The sequence below is a fragment of the Cimex lectularius genome, unplaced genomic scaffold (assembly GCF_000648675.2).
Source record: "Cimex lectularius strain Harlan isolate CLEC.00 unplaced genomic scaffold, Clec_2.1 scaffold373, whole genome shotgun sequence".
In the NCBI taxonomy this organism is placed as follows: Eukaryota; Metazoa; Arthropoda; class Insecta; order Hemiptera; family Cimicidae; genus Cimex; species Cimex lectularius.
In genome coordinates, this window is record NW_019392898.1 from 173,467 (window position 1) to 190,600 (window position 17,134).

A 17,134-nucleotide genomic window follows, 5' to 3' on the forward strand; every position below is an offset into this window, starting at 1 on the left:
GTAAACATACCATCTTCGAAGGTTTGAACCCTTACAGGAGGTGTGCTTAATATACCATCGCCTAAACGCGTATATGCCAACACTTGAATGCTATAGACCTGGAATTTCCTCAGCTCAGTTAATGTAGTAGTGAAAGTCTTATTTGTTGGAATATCTTTGATCTTTGGTGGCTGGTTTCTCACTCCTCCATAAAATACTTTAAAACCTTCAATTTGCCCATTTCTATGTTCTCTAGGCACATCTCCCCATTTTACGACAATCGTTGTGGATGAAGTTGTATTTGCTTCAACATCCATTGGACCAAATGAAGGAACTAGACAAAAAAACATATATTCATTTTATATCCAGTGGAAAAAATATGAAAAATTAATAACCTACCAGATTCTCTAGTTCTTTCTAAGGCAGGAGGACTCATGGTCGAAGTGCCTACATCGTTAAAAGCATTCATAGTGACTTGGTATTGAGTATATTCTTCGAGATTGTTCAATATGTGTGAGTTTGCAGTGTGATCTTCAATTGATATACTTTTAAAAATGTTTGTCCCGATTTCAGAATATGTTATGTTGTATCCTCTTGCATTGCCGAACCACTCGACTTGTTGCAATGGAATCCATCTCACTCTCAACTCTGTTGCGCTCATTGCGCGTACAGTGACATTTCTGGGAGGATGTGCTGGAGGTGCCTGGATCGTCTGGAACTCTTTTGTCGGTAAAGAAGGCTCTGAGTTACCCACTACATTACTCGCTATCATCCTAAGCATGTACACCGTGAATGGAGTAAGGCCATCTACTGTCACCGTATTCCCTTCGGGTTGACAGAATTCCCTCATTGCAAACCAACTTGAATTTCTTGCTGTTTTTGCCTACAAATTATTAAAAACAAAATAAAAAAACTTTTAGACCCTGTAGCTAATAGGATAGTATTGAATGAAATTGATGAAAAGTACCTCTATGATCCATTTTGTTATTGAACTGTTTCCGTCAAAACCAGGCGTAAATTGCAAAACTACCGAAAAAGGTTCTATATTTGTTACAGCGAGTTTTGTCGGAGGGGAAGGTAAAACAGGTTCAACTCCTGACTGGATTGTAGCTTCTCTCGGAGGACCTATGCCTACATTTGTCCTTGCACTTACGGAAAATTTATAATGTGTAGTAGCCTAAAATAAATAAATATAAGATTTCATTTAGTACAAAAAATTAACATTGTTAGTTTGTAGTTTGGTTACCTGGAGTTGTTCAACCCGCACACTTGTCGTATTTGAAGGAAGTTCAACAGTTTTCATAGTTTTTGGTTTGTTTTTGATGCTGTATGTCAAAACATAACCAGTAAGAATTCCATTGGATTTAACAGGTGGATTCCAAACTACTTTTACAGCTCTGTCAGATATATCTTCAAACTGAAGTCCCTTGACTTCATCAGGCACTGTAATAAAAACGTTAAGTGTCAGTTTAAAGTACACCGTCAGAATAAATCAATAAATTACCGTCTTCATGTGTTGTGACAGTTATAGGTTCACTTTGAACCCCATCCCCTGGATCGGTAAAGCACAAAACGGTAATGTTGTACTCGACATATTTATCAAGTCCAGTCATTATGGTTTTCTGTTCTTCCAATGGGTCTAATAAACTTGGGGGCACTGTGACTGAATGGACAACCTTATCTCCTATGTACGCTTGTAATTTGTATCCTTGATTGATGCCGTTTATTTTTTGTGGATTTGGCGGTTTCCAAGAGACAAAGACCGAAGTTGAGTTCAGTGCTGATACTCTTACATTACCAGGAGGTGCCTCAGGAACTATAATTATTTATTACGATTAATAAAAAAAAGAAGATACATCCTGGACTTTGAAATAAAGAATCAAAAAATTTAACACCTTGAACATACATTAGTAGCAGTAAACAATCTTTACCTATCTTGAATATAACATTTTAAAAATAAATTATACTATCTTACCTCCTTCTTTAGTTTTTATTTTTATTCCATCGCTAAAAACACCAATTCCTTTGTTGTTGTATGCAGCAATTTGTAATATATAATCTTTCCATGTGATGAGATCTTGTATAAGGAAATTCCTCTGGGCCTGAAACAATGCCGGATGTTTAAAATTTGTCTGATAATGTTTAGTGAGGGGCAACATACTTCATTGGTTATGTTGTGAGTGGTCCAAGGGCTATGGTTGTATCCAAACAGCCTGTAACGAATAATGTATCCCAGAATTTGGCCATTTTTATGTTCATCGAGCGGCGGCTGCCATTGAGTTATTATTTCTGATGAAGACCTTGCAGAACCCGCAAAACCGAGAGGCGGACCAGAGGGTGCTGAAAACAGATATAATGCAATATTATTATTCAACAAGTGAAGTTTAAACTCATCTAATTGTATTTATAAAAACACCATGCATATTTTTCCCCGGATTTTTTAAAATAAAATAAAAAAACGGGAATTTTCAGTGTGCAAATTTGTACATACGTTTAATCCCTGGGTGCAACAAAATGATGTTCTTTATTTCTTTCTACGATTTTATTTTATTTTTTTGAAAGTGGTTGTGATAGCAAAATAGAACTTACGCTCTTGTGGCAGGGCAACGACATTACTCGGGTCTGACGGCGATCCTTCACCGACACTATTAACTGCTGATATTCTAAATTGATAAGAAGCAGCGGCTTTTAAATTGCTCAAAACAACCCAACGAGCGTCTGCCGAGACATTTGCATCCTCAGTCACCCAATTAAGCAAAGGATCAGCAATCAAACCTAAAATATATAATGAGTAATTTACGTATAAGAAAGATGATAAACCAAAAGAAATTACCATAATCTGATACTTCTCTCCTCTGAACAATATATTTGATTATTGGACTATTTCCGTCAAATGCTGGTGTCCAGGTGACATTTACCACTCTTTGGTTAAATCTCGTTGCTTTCACATTCATTACAGGATAAGGCAGTTCTAGAAAAATGTAATATTTGTGTATTTACATAATCAAACTACTAATTTAAAATATTATAGGTTCCTTTAAAATGGAGGACTTACCAATGACACTGAGACGAGCAGTTCTTGTTTCATTTCCACCGGCTGAACTGAGCATGCATGTGTAGTCCCCAACATCAGCCGCCCTCACAGCTTGTATCGTCAACATACCATCACCTCCGACTCTTACCCTCTGGGTTCCAACTCCAACAGGTCTGAAAAATTGTATGTAAGTGATGTATTTTGAAAAAAAAATAGATTTAAGTACTTACAAATTGTTATGGAACCAATCGATCTGGTAAGGGACCGTAGGGTCACTGGATACTTTGCACTGAAGGGTCGCTGTATTTCCAAGAAGAACTTTCGTATCAACAGGGGGCTGGATTATCTGTGTGCGGACTATAAAACACTATTGTAAGTAAACATATTTTGAATTGTCGCTTATTTAAAAATAACATTACCTAAAACACTGAGGTATCCAGAGGCTTCAACTCTCCCTGCTTCATTCGAGCGAACACAAGTGTACTTTCCTGCTTCAGATTCTTTCACTGCAGCTATAAGAAGATCTCCTTTTTCTAGAATCTGTATCCTACCAGTAACACCGACTACTTGGTTGTCTAAAAATAATTTTCAAAAATATTAAAAATGCCAAGTATGAGGGGCGAAAAGTAACGTACTTCCATATATCCATGTTGTGTTTGGGACGGGAGAGCCGGCCACACGACACAGCAGTGTGATGTCCTTTCCATCGAGCACTGTAGTGTTTTGGGGTGGTGTCTCCATCACAGGTGCTGAAGCTGAAATTTGACAATATGTCAATATATGGTACTGAGAAAATTTTAAACTAACTTGTGTCGTTGATTACACTGAGAAAACAAGACTAAAATTTCATATTTAATATTAAAAAAAAAAAAAAAAATACTCACAACTACTGTCACATTGAAAATCTACCAGGCAATTACAATCTAATCTAACAAAAGATATAAATAAGCTAATCTAAGATTTAAAAAAATCTAGTCACACAGATCTACAAGCAATACTTTCTTTAACATTACTATTTTTTAATAATATTCACTTATTAAGTTTCCTAGGACTAAGTTTTATAGTAATTAACTTATAAAAGTTTGATTAGAGCATATAAAAAGAAAGTACTTTATGAAATTTGTTTTAACACATCAAACTTTTTTTTAAGAATAGTTACAAAATTTTAGGTTGAAACAATATTGATTGATAAAAAGCAACAAATATTTTGTTCAAGACTTGCCCATCGAAGTGTTGTCATTGATAAAAAAAAAGTTTTTAGACAGGAATTTAATATGTGTATGTTATAAAATAAAATAAAGTTAAAATTGCTATTAAAAAAAAAATATTGTAATGGTAAAAGATAAATTTGCATTGTGTGCAAAATTATCACATAGGTTGGTTAAGAAATGTACGAATTCAAATTTCAGTTTGCCCCAATGTGTATAAGTGTACACATTTTAATTTTTTGCTACTTGACAGGTATTTCTATTACGATCTGGGTATTTGGAAACAAACGCTTACCCATCAAATGTTATTTGTTAGATATGCTCACAAAGCTGCATATTGCTTGTCTAACACACACAAAAACGTGCAGTGCATCACTCAAGTGTTCAAAAATAAATATTAAAGTAAATTTACTAAAATTATTCGGGTGGCAAGCAGTTTACACAACAGACATTGTTCGCTCTTACTATGTGGCCTTTGGAAGTGAGCACCACGGAGGCGGAAAACATTCTCAGCCCATCTTCGCAACCTCCTCTCTGCCACAAAATATTACATTGGCACAAATGGTAAAATAACAGTTCTAATCCTTTTGCAACATTTTTGTTTGTTTAAAATTATGGTATAAAAAACTGTGAGGTGAAACAATATTGAATGACAAAAAGCATAAAATATTTCGTTCAAAAAAACAAAAACAAAAAAAACAACATTTTTAATTAATAATTTTATTTCAAGGTATGTAACTCACTTTTTACTTTTAGCCATGTGACAATAGAATCAGAGCCGCCTTCATTTGTAGCAACACACTGAAGCATTCCTGTATCTTCGGCTTTAAGTTTTTTAATTACCAATGAGCCATCTTCTTCGAATGCATAGCTGAAATACAATTATTTATTTAAATAAAACTATCAATTGAAATCTTTTTTACAATTTTAAAATTTACCGGTCTTTTTGACGAAGTGTCATTAAATTGACACCGTTCCTATACCAAGTTATATTAGGAGGAGGGATGCCCATCACTTCACAAGGTAATGTCACCATCGAGCCATAATCTCCTAGAGTTTCTGACCTCAAAGCCCCGATAACAAACGAAGGCGGTTCTGAAACAAACAAAATGATGATACAATTTGCATATTTTAAATAAATTTACAAACCTTACCTATAACTGTGACCATAGCTGTCACAGTGACTTCTGGATATCCTCCTGACTTAAGCCATGCCTTGCAAGTATACTGACCGGTGTGCGTTAGGTTAGCACTGACTAGAGAAAGTGTCCTATTCCACGGATCATTGAACCTATGTGCTATCCCTGTGTTTTCAATAAGTATTCCGTCTTTGTACCATGCGGTCTCTAATTCATATAATGGCCTTAAAAAAAAATTCATTATAAAGAGAATGAAATAAAAATTTATAAGAAAGTAAATAAAAAAGTATGGACAAGTTTAGTAAGCAAATAAATTAACATAATATACAATATAATAATAATATAAATATAATAATAATAGTTTGAGTGGGACACATTTGATGCCAGATGCCTTGTTACATGCCGGTGGGGTGTATTCATCGGTTTGGCAAAACGCACACGCCATGCGACATACAGTGTATGTCACAGAAATATTCATGAAAACTTCAGAAGCTCCAGTTCTTTTATCTTTCAGTGTGCTCGATGCTGCTCCATGAAAATCTGGACAGTGGAAAACTTGGTTGCTCAGCTTGGTATAAAGTTGATTGGCGTTGCGTCACATCAGGCAAATGGGCATGGGGGTAACACAATCTTTTGTATAAATTTTCATTGGATTGGCATTGGGTGGCGTTGCTTAACAGTTTGACCCTAACAACCATATTTTGCTAACTCAGTTGTCCTTTTTTTAATTTTATTTTCTTTTATTATTTTTTTAATAGCCACTATCCAAAACTAGCTGGTTGAAATGAAGAAGTTAGTGTCACGTGCGGGATTTGAACCCACAACCTTCGGCTGAATACGCTGTTGAGCTATTGTGACTTCGATCCACTCGGACACCAACTCTTCATCTCAACCTACCTTTTGAATTTTCCCTCCTTTTTGCCATTTTTTGAATCCCGCTATTAATTGAAAGAAGTTATTTCATATTCAATCGGACCAGGAAATATAATGTACAGTAATTGATTGTGAGTATTAATGGCTAACTTTTCAAAGAAGTTCCACCCTCATGCCATCCCAAATATTTTTAACGGTATGGATGGTAATAAATGTGATATATTTAAAAACGTTTCTCATATTTACCTGGCATTGACGATACAATAGAGATTCGTCTCAAGATGTCCTTTGACAATATGGAGATCATTCGGGCCGACGATCACCTCCGGGGCGACTTCCGAGACTTCCGGCCCACCCACAATCAGTCTTATATAGGCACTGTTCTCCTCCTTTCCAAGCTGGGTGTTCGTCGCCCTAGCCCTAAAGTAAAAAATACATATAAAATTATAGGCTAAGCCCACAATACTTGGACGTCCTACAGGTTTCGGCAACGGATTTCTTGTAGCTTCCGTTTACCGATGCTTAATAATAATGAATATTTGTTTCGCCTTAATAGAAAATATGAAAGATAATACAGTTTTTTTGTATTCGAAATCGAATAATAAAAAAAAACCACATAATTATAAATGTAATTGGTTATTCTTTCCGTAAGTATAAAAAAAACATTTGTGCCGAATTGCAGGAGTTGTAAAATTAACAATGTCTTTTTTATTATAATAAAGTAAGTAAAAAATAATATTAATTGAGAAAAAAGACTGAGAAACTCAATCTATTGAATCAAGATGAATATATAAATTTTTTGTTCTGAAATTGAAGATGATAATTCTATTTTCATAAATATATTTTTGCACCCTGCTATAAGAAAAATTATAGTATTTAGTGGTATTTATTTTTGGTAAATCATGGCAATAGTTTAATCTTGTGTTACATAATTTTAAGGATTTATGAAATAATGTATATTTAAACATAAGACGACATGGACGTTTTAAAAATAATTATTTTAAACTTAAAACTTTCAATTCCTCGTGCAGTAACTTTGTGTTGTATATTTGTGGTTTATTTACAATTATTTTTGTTAAACAATTTTGAGTTTCTTTTAGGCTCGTAATATATTCTTACTAGTGCACACCACATTGTAATCTCATAATAATATTGATATAAACATAAAATAAAAACATATAAATAATAAAATAAAAACATAAAAATATAAATTAACATAATATGGATTTTACTAAGGCAAAATAAATTAGTAGATAAAGGTAAAATGCTTTTAAGAACTCGAAATTTGTAAAAAAATTCTGATTCTTCTATAAAAATCTTTCTCTGAAAATTAAGCTGTAAAACTGATCCAGTAATAGACCAAAGTATTTTACTTAAGTTAAAAAAGGAATAGGTATGCAGAATTTTAAAATGTTTCTACTCGAATGTAAAATAATTTTATGTTTTTTAAACCTGGTATGTTTTTTAATGAAAAATATATAACGTTAGTTTTTTCTAAATTTAAAAGCCGACAATTTTGATCAAGCCAATTTAGTTAGTAAGTTAGTAATTTTGTTTAAATGTTTGCTGAATTTAGGTAGCGTGACTAAAGATTTTTCTTATTCCAGAAAGAAATCTTTAATGTAAATAAGGAAAAAGATGGGACATACAACTGTACCCTGTGGCACCCCGTATTCAATTGGCAATAGTGTACTACACCAAGTTTTCTGAGCCTTGTCAGAAAGATATGATTTTAAAATATTAAGAGCAATTCATTGGTGCCAATTTTAGATTAATTTTGAATAAGTACTGTATGGCCAACGGGGTCAAATGCCTTCTTAATGACCAAAAAATATGTTGTACGATATTAAACAGTACTATTTTTAAATATATATTGTTATGGTTTCGATGGACGAAACCGAGTTTTAAAAAATGTTTATTTAATATAAACTTACTGACTATTAAACATTCAATACAAGAGTTCTATTAAATGTTGTTAGTTCGGAGTCCCGAGTGGATCTGAAGTAGAAGAGGGTTCTTGATGCTTAGTTTGATAGTTTACATCAGCATTTATTAAGTTGACTCCAGGGATAATGACAATGTAATATATGTATAAGTAAATGAAGTACTTCAAAACTTGCAAGTTGTAAATTTTTGTTTAAATTTTAGTCTAGTATAACAAAAAATTCGTATTGTTTATTTAATTATTTTGTTTATATAATAAATGGTATTAGATTCAATTGGTAATGTTTCATGTTTTATGCTCCCTGATAAAATAAAATGTATCGATTTAATTAAAAACACAAAACATTTAATAGGTTGAATAAATATGTAAACAACACGAATAGATTAATCTTTATGTAAGGTATTGGTTGAAATAAAAACGTTAGTGACACGAGCGGGATTTATTTGCTAGCTCAAGTGGTAGAGCAGCGGCGTATTGAACCGAAGTCGTGGGTTCGAATCCCGCTTTTTCATTTCAACCAATTCCTTACATAAAGATTAATTAATTGAAAGAAGTTATTTGGTCAATCGGGCCACGAAATATAATGGATTTAATAATATAAATGAATCCACTTATAAAGTTGTTATTAATGAAATAAATATAATCGTCAAAATAAATTAAAAAACCATCTGAAAACTTCTTGCAAGCATTAGTTAAGTTTCTCAAAGTTTATTCTTGAATGAGTTGAAGCGACAGCCTGACTGACGGTGTTGTCAGTCATAAGTTCATATCGTACTCATAACTTTGGAAATGTTGCTTGATATTAAATAAGTCTTTTTTATAACTAACTTCATTAGAGCTCGTGGTCTGAGTGACCAAATAACTTCTTTTCAATTAATTATATTTTTGAAAGGTAGTGGTTGAGATAAACAAGCGTCACGAGCGGGATTCGAACCCACGACCTTCGGCTAAATACGCCGCTGCTCTACCACTTGAGCTATCGTAACTTCGATCCACTCGGACACATTTGAAAAATGGCAAAAAGGAGGGAAACTTCGAAAGGTGGTTTAAGGTGGGAAGTTGGTGTCCGATTGGATCGAAGTCACGATAACTCAAGTGGTAGAGTAGCGGCATATCTAACCGAAGCTCGTGGGTTCGAATCCTGCTCGTGACACTGACTTTTTTATCTCAACCTTTCATAAAGGTTTATAATTAACACAATTGGAAATTTAACTATTCTGTTTGTACCTTGCGGATGAATTGAATGATGAATCATTTATATTTACTGCTATTTAACCCAGACGGTCTATAATTAAACAACAAAGACCATTGTCCCTAGATTTTGTAATAAACAATATTTTCTGTTTCGCTGTAAAATGTCTGCGCCCAACTCAAAAGTAGGCCAATTGGCGGTAAATTGTACAGGAATTGGTTGGAACTCACCTGTAAGCCTTCTGGTGCGTTGGATTAACGGATAGTATGATCAGCTGGTTCGTCGGGGAGACGACGTATTCCCTGTCGTACAGATTAGAACCGTCGTCTGTCTGCCACTGGACCAAAGGTGGAGGGTTACTAGGTATCGACAGCAGGTCGAGGATCGCTGCTGCTCCCTGCTGCACCTTTACAGTCCTCTCAGTGTTGTTTTGAAACACGTCCATATCTGCGATAATAAGAATTAAACAATGTTTCGATCATTAATGTTAGTTTACTTAATTTCCATATTCATAATTGTAATTTAATGGAAGATAGAGCATTGAGGCGTAAAAAAGGGTTAACAACGAAATCACAGCGACAATAGACGGACCGCGGGTAATTACTAATGGCCATAAATCATAATAATAATAAGAAGAAAGCCACATATTCTTACATTTATCAAACGGTGTAAATGGTAAAAATAGACCCAATTTTTATTTTCATTTAATTAACCCTATAAATATTAAAATCAATAAATTGAATTGTACACACGGATTTTTACGACTATAAAAAGAAAAAAATATCTATAAATCTCCAACGTGATGCATTTTTAAAATTAATCCTAAACTTTGCTTTTCTTTTTAAGCCATAACACATATACTTTTTATTATGCCATTTATTTCATTGGCTATGTTTTTAAAGTTTATTAAATAAATATAATTATACCGAACATAATCATTCTATCTGCTCGTATTATTCCTGTGATTAGTAATTACATTAATTGTACTTTGTACTAATCGTAATTAGTAATTAATTGATTTTTGCGCGTAGGTCAACCAAGATCACACAAGGTCTCCTTCCAATGGGGGTAAGATCACGTAGGTGCCCGTTTGTGTGGAGAGCTTATCACGGTAGATTATAATAACAGACTGCAAAGATCTAAGTCTGCAAATACGCATATATCTTAGTTGAAATACACTCACAAAAAAGTACAAAGAAAGAAATACATCCAAAATGACTTAAGCACGGCCTTGAGGCATTTTTGTACCTTCATGTATGCGATATTGGTTATTTATTGGACCAAATGTGTTTATTAGCGTGAGTGGAGGGACATTCCCTCAATTACTCCGAGGAATGCCGAGTACTCTGGGGTTGTATGATTGCCAACCAGATTATAATGTTTTTAATTTGTCTTGCTGTATTTGTGTATTTACAGTTGACGAGGCCCTGAGGTAGGCTAGCAGTAGGATTTAGAAAAGAGAAAGTTGGTTACCGTTATATCATAAAATATGATAACTTGGCTGTAGAAACAGTAAAAGAAATTATTAGGCTGAAAATGATAGAAATAAAGCTAAGAACAGAGCTAAGAAATAGAGAGCTGGTGATGGCCATCGACATTAATATGGCAAAAAGTGACCACCCTTAATATTTTTAATTAACTCTTAGACAATCCTCCATTTTTTATCTTAAAACAATATTCGGTCCATTTTATAAAGGATTAGAGGTAAATAAAACACAAATAAAATCTCCCTCTTATGTTTATATCGTAATTGAAATACACTCATAAAAAAAGTACAAAGAAAGAAATACATCCAAAATGACTTATGCACGGCCTTGAGGCGTTTTTGTACCTTCATGTATGTGATATTTGTTATTTATTGAACCAAATATATTTATTAGCGTGAATGGAGGGGGGGCTTTGCTTTAGCATTTTGTAAATAAATCTTTAATAGTCAATCTCTACTTTGCTGGTTTTTCTGTAAAGCTTCTTTCTAACGTTCCGGTGGTTTGATTTTTTAAAAGTTGTACCATTTTTAAGTTTCAACTTACGTTTTTACAATGCATTATTAACTTTCTACCGACTTCTTTGTTATTAACCTTAAACCTAAAATTCTTACATAAGGTTTATTATAACGGGGTCTTCGTGTGACGATATCGTTTGTACAATAAAAACAAGCGACCCAAAATGGATCAGAATTGATTAATAAACCAAATGTCGTTCTAATATTTTAATTTGAAAAATCAATTTAACTATAAATCTCTATCTGTACATAAATTGTTCATATTTCCGACAATATTTCCATAATTAACTACTAAACTTGATTATTTCTGATATTATTATTACTGTGGTTAATGTATTTTTTAAAAAGGTATATTTAAGTCTTCTTATGCCGTAAATCGTTAGTCTTTAAAAGAAAAACAGCAACAATAGAAGGACAGGGGATGATTAATAATGCTATACATCAGCTGTCGCCCTATAGTTTTTAATTGAAAATTAAGAAAATATATTCGACTAAAACAACAATACATTTGTAATGTTGCAAAATAATTTAATTATTTATGAATCAATGAGTTATTATTATTAATTGAATTATTGAATGTTTCCGTTTGAGTGAATGTGTTTATAAATAAAAATCCATGTTTTAATGACCAATTAAGCAAATCTGGATTGTATTAAAAGAAATTTCACCAAACTTTTTGGGCCTTGTTCGCAAATTGATTACTTATAATCCATCGGGCACAAAACCAAAGATGGGCCAAATATAATTTAATTTTGTCCTTTGATTTCAATTATGAAAATTGAAAATACGCGGAAAGTAGTTAGCACTTACATGCCACGGTGAATTCTAACTTTCCGCTCAGAATGGCGCCGACGTCGTTTTTCGCCAAGCATTGGTAAGTCCCTCCGTCTTCCTCACGCGTGTTCAGTATTTTGTAAAAGTGCTCCGTCGTGAAGTCCGACAGCTCCACGCCGTCTTTGAACCATTTGTACTGCGGTTGTGGGTATCCTGAAAACAAAATTAGAAATTATTAAATTACATTAACCCTTACTACAATAAATCATTATTGACATTTTTCGGTGGCCGCAACGGTTTAGGCGTTGACACGGCGCTCGGCATTGTAAGTTAATGTCCCGGGTTCGAACCAACAGCCCTGCAATCGAATCCAACTTACTTACAAAAGGGCTTTTTTCAAAAATACCGTAACATGACCTGCTATTGCGAATTCCCTTAAAAGTTTTGCAAAAACTTGATCTAATGGAATGATTCACTACTCGTACGACAAAGTTCGGGTACTTTTACACCTCAAACGTAACACAAAGGTTTTTATGAACTATGGTCCGATTCTCAACCCTTTCAACATTTTATGTTTTTTTCAACTATCTACGGTCATGAATCTACTTTAGCTTTTGAACTATTTCGGGAAATCTGTTTTGGCTTGTCAAACGCTTTACGTCAATTTCGCCATTTTCTGTAGGTCAGGGAATAAGCAGGGCGAGGCAAGACACAACGACACTGCGTCCCCTCCATTCACCCTAATTCCTCTCTCTGGAATGAGAAAGATGTACAGGAGTGTAAACATAAATACCAAAATGAAGTATGTGCCTCCCCCTACTTATATACCCTGACCAACTACTGTAAATGCCGAAACGCCGAAATAACAAATCGAAAACCAAGAATTACATACTTTTCCATTCACTCGTTACGCAGCCAGTTTGAGTGTACCATTGAACTCCGTTGGGATAAGCTTTGCAATATTTATGGACTGTTAAAGTCAAAGGCTTAATATGAGAACTATGTCAAATGAAATTGATTATACAATAAAATGAGGTTAAATTGAACTTATTTATCATAATTTATATATCATTTGTTATAATTTATGAAAGTAACTTTAACCAATGAGAGAATTTATTCTTGTTGAGACTTCGATGTTTTAATTACCTTATGTACTGAAAGGAATATATTAATCAATTAGAAAAAGCAATTAAAGATCTATTGTTCTCGGCCGTTTTCCCTTTAAAAAGGGATGAATTTATTTGCGCTGGGAAACAGCATTTAACGCGGCGGGATTCATTATTTACGGAGTTTTAAATTGCCTTACTTAAAAAAGAGTACGTAAAAGAGAGAGGGTGGAGAATCGCCTTTGACTTTCCACAAGAAAATTTACTTATTCCGACCTCATTAATTTTTCAATTGGGAAATAAAATTACAACTCTTATAGCCAAATCGGTTCGACTTAATATCAAGATTCGAACATTATAAACGAAAGTACTGAAAATTTCCATGAGGCATTACATCCTCGGTCGGTCGATTAGAAATTCTTCCACATGCGGTCAGACAGGAGGGAAACAATAATAGAAGACAGAAAATAAAAAGATCTCCTAACAGACAATCACATTGCGCTGTAAGATTATTTTTTTATTATGACAAGGACTAGGTAAAGCTTCTTATTTTACTCATTGAAATACGAGCATATTACGAAAAATAGGTAAATGTTATAAATTGATTTTTTAAAAATTTCTTTTTATTATAATATTTATACTATAAGATTAAATGAGAAAACTGATGCAAAGGGAAGAGGACCAGTTTGTTAAAACTTTTGTTGATCTATTTTCTCTGTACACATTCATTATCTCATCCTTTCACTTCCATCTTAAATACAAGAAGTGAGAGAATACTGAGAGAAAGGGATAAGACGGAAAGAATAAAAAACAAAAAGAGAATGATGGAAGGGAATGGTATGATATGGTGATAAAGATGCTAGGAAGCGGGGTTTGTGCTCCCCAGGCACTGCAGCCTTCTGGGTTATTGTATCTTCCTAGTTCCTTAGTTCAGTGCAATAGACTCAATCCTTCTCCTGACTGTCGCTGCTACAATTTCACTCCCTAAGTTTTTTTCGTATGTTAGGTTGAATCTCCATCGAGCTGTTGCTTCGCATTCGAAGATGATATGGATGGCTGTTTCCTCCTCCTTATTACATAATCTGCAGATGGGATCATCGTTGTATATTCCCAAGTTGTGCAGATGTTTTCTCAGATGCCAGTGACCGGTTTAGTAGTCCTATCTGAGTTTAGCCCTCTCTATTTGGAGCAGAGATTTTGCCGGTCTTGGTGAGGATTGTTTCATCATAAGTTTATTATGTCTAGAGCCGCTAGAGTTTATCCACTTCTCCTTTTGTTTTGTTTAGATCCATTCTGCGTTGGAGGATTCTATATTTGTTTTGTTATCCCAAGTATAGGTTCGGGGCCTATGCATGGTCTTGCAGATCTTCCTCTGTCTGCTTTCTCATTACCCAAAATTCCTCTGTGCTCTGGCACCCAAAGATATCATCAGGTTTTGGAGATTTTGAGTGCATTCACTGACTAATTTTGATGTGATTTTTTTACATGCTAATTCTGTAATGGCTGCTTGGCCGTCAGATCTTATGAGGATTTTTTTTGTCAGTGTAACCTCTTTTAAGATTTTCCAGGGCACAAGCACTGATGCATGTAATTCTGTTCGAAAGACTGAAATGTCCCTAATGAGTTTGATTGCTCCCTGATGATGTTTTGGGCTTGTACAGAAAACGCCCGATCCAGTTCCTTCGTTTGTTTTGGAGCCACCCATATCATTGTATCTGATGCTCTCCTGTGTTCTTCCTTTTCTTTATAGTCCGTAGAGACTTTATATGATGTTGTAAAGTATGTTTGCGGATCACATAGTCAGTCCCCATTTCTACGAATGAGTGCCTGATTTTGTTAATTATGGTTGTATGCCCGAATTGTTTAGTTCCTATTCAATTTGATTGTTTCTGGAGCCTAAATGAGCTTTTCCTAACCTCTCCTTGTATAAATATTTCCAGTGGCGGTAGGTTTAGCAGTTTCTAATGTATTTGTAGGGGTTGTTCTAATAACCTTTGTGATACATAGGTTTGCTAGTCTTTTTATGCTGCCTAATGTTTGGGTAGCTACTTTTTGTTGAGCTTTGTTCCACCAGATTAATGATCCATAGGTTATTCTGGGTCTTATTACGGAAGGAAAGGAAAAACAATACAAAAACGCGGCGGAGAGGAAGAAACGAAGAAAGTTAAAATAAAAAAAGAAATAAAGAAAAGTCATAAAGAAAGAACAGAGAAAGCAAAAAAATACAATAAATAAAGCAGAAAGGTTCAAGGTAGAAGGAAAAGAAGATAGAAAGTAAGACAAAACAAACCAAGCAAAAAAACAAAAAGAATAATGTAAAAACACAAGACAGATAAATAAAGAAAAGGGAAAACCAAGATAAGAAAAATATGTAAGTTTTTCAAGTATTTGTTTTAAATGAATTACAAATACAAAGATACGACTCTTTAATCAAATTATTTAAAATAACATGTTTAATTTTTGTTGGATCGTCGATAGAACAAAACGTTTTGCCTTTTGTAAGCATTCACTTCAAAGCTTTAAAGCATCAAGATTAAACAACGAATAAAAATAATATTATCGGGGAAATCGACATATCAACTCTAGTTAAATAAGTTAGGTCATATGTGTGTTGTGTATGTGTGTGTGTGTGTTAGTAATTTGTAGGGTGACACAGTTCTAAATTGTGCATATTATGTCAGAATAATTTTTAAAACGTCTAGAAGGTACCAAGGATAAGGCTTTCAAAGAACGGCTAGCTAATTGATGCGTGGGCGACGCAAACGTGGACTTTCCTGTCCAAAAGCGACATAGCTCTCAATTAAATTATCCGACCGAGTAATTTTTGGTTTCTTTTAGCGACCGAACGAGTATTCTTGACAAATTTTCTTCCTCAATAAAAACTGAAGAAGTCTTTGAACCATAAACTAATGTTTCCTACAATTAAACGGCCAGCTTCTTCCTTCTAAACCGTCAACGACGGCTTTATGGATGTGGGCCAAACAATTTTTTTATGCGTGTTTAGACCCACATGCATGCGTTTAGCAGTTTCTTTATTGCGTTGTAGCGCAATAAAATAAATCAGAAATTAAACACTTCCCAACACTTTAAATGTTTTTTTAATAAGAAAAAAGATACAAATTTCTTTTAGTTTTTACATATTTTGTACATATATTTACATAGTTGTATTATAGAACATAAAATTCAATGAAATTTCCAACTAAGAGGATATGCAGTGACCACTACATTTCCACTTAATTAAGCATTCTCATAACCTTTATCCTCGTATGTATGGTCTTAAAACTTTATTAAAGTTCGTGATAATTAATTAAGTCTGACAAAATAGGATAATTTACAATGACAAAATTATATACATCTGTGTGGTGTTTAGTGACCGTTACGTAATGATTATTTGGAGGTCATGAAATGCGGTCTGGTGTTTTTAATCTAAATTTAATCTTAGGTTTTCTAGCATTGTATAAATTCATTTTTTTATCTAAAATTTTCTAGCACTGTATAAATACTATTTTTTTAATCTAAAAATTTCTAGCATTGTATAAAATCATTTTTTTCACATGCTACATGTATTTGTAAAATTCAAACAGTGCTTTAAATCCCAGGCCCTGAAGATGATCTCAATAAAGATCGAAACGTTGGCACGATAAAGAAAATGTTTTTCTAAATCCTACGACACACCAGACCGCATCTCACGACCTCCAAATAATCATTATAATCATCATTATTATGTTATTTGGGCAAATGGAAGCAACGAATTCCGCCTTACTTTAAATTATGGAGACGAAATTATTTTACGTTCTTTACGAGAATTATTATGTAGGGTGACGAAAAGAATTGTAAGCGTCGTACTATATTTTACAAGTCGCTGGCAGTTACAAGCCGACT

The 17,134-nt window shown here is 33.8% G+C and overlaps 1 protein-coding gene across 1 annotated transcript in view; it reads right to left on the minus strand.

Moving 5' to 3' along the window:
* LOC106664283 (protein sidekick) overlaps window positions 1-17,134 on the minus strand; it is a 93,947-nt gene that overhangs the window by 5,980 nt on the left and 70,833 nt on the right. The window contains exons 3-21 of the mRNA XM_024229201.1: window positions 12,183-12,359; window positions 9,601-9,817; window positions 6,480-6,653; window positions 5,376-5,584; window positions 5,160-5,316; window positions 4,965-5,092; window positions 3,649-3,768; window positions 3,433-3,588; window positions 3,244-3,370; window positions 3,035-3,186; window positions 2,813-2,950; window positions 2,569-2,754; window positions 2,141-2,319; window positions 1,955-2,081; window positions 1,484-1,795; window positions 1,226-1,422; window positions 947-1,156; window positions 379-862; window positions 11-313 (exon numbers count right to left, since the gene is read on the minus strand). Coding sequence (XP_024084969.1) covers window positions 11-313; window positions 379-862; window positions 947-1,156; window positions 1,226-1,422; window positions 1,484-1,795; window positions 1,955-2,081; window positions 2,141-2,319; window positions 2,569-2,754; window positions 2,813-2,950; window positions 3,035-3,186; window positions 3,244-3,370; window positions 3,433-3,588; window positions 3,649-3,768; window positions 4,965-5,092; window positions 5,160-5,316; window positions 5,376-5,584; window positions 6,480-6,653; window positions 9,601-9,817; window positions 12,183-12,359 — 3,753 coding nt within the window. The remainder of the gene's footprint in view (window positions 1-10; window positions 314-378; window positions 863-946; window positions 1,157-1,225; window positions 1,423-1,483; window positions 1,796-1,954; window positions 2,082-2,140; window positions 2,320-2,568; window positions 2,755-2,812; window positions 2,951-3,034; window positions 3,187-3,243; window positions 3,371-3,432; window positions 3,589-3,648; window positions 3,769-4,964; window positions 5,093-5,159; window positions 5,317-5,375; window positions 5,585-6,479; window positions 6,654-9,600; window positions 9,818-12,182; window positions 12,360-17,134) is intronic.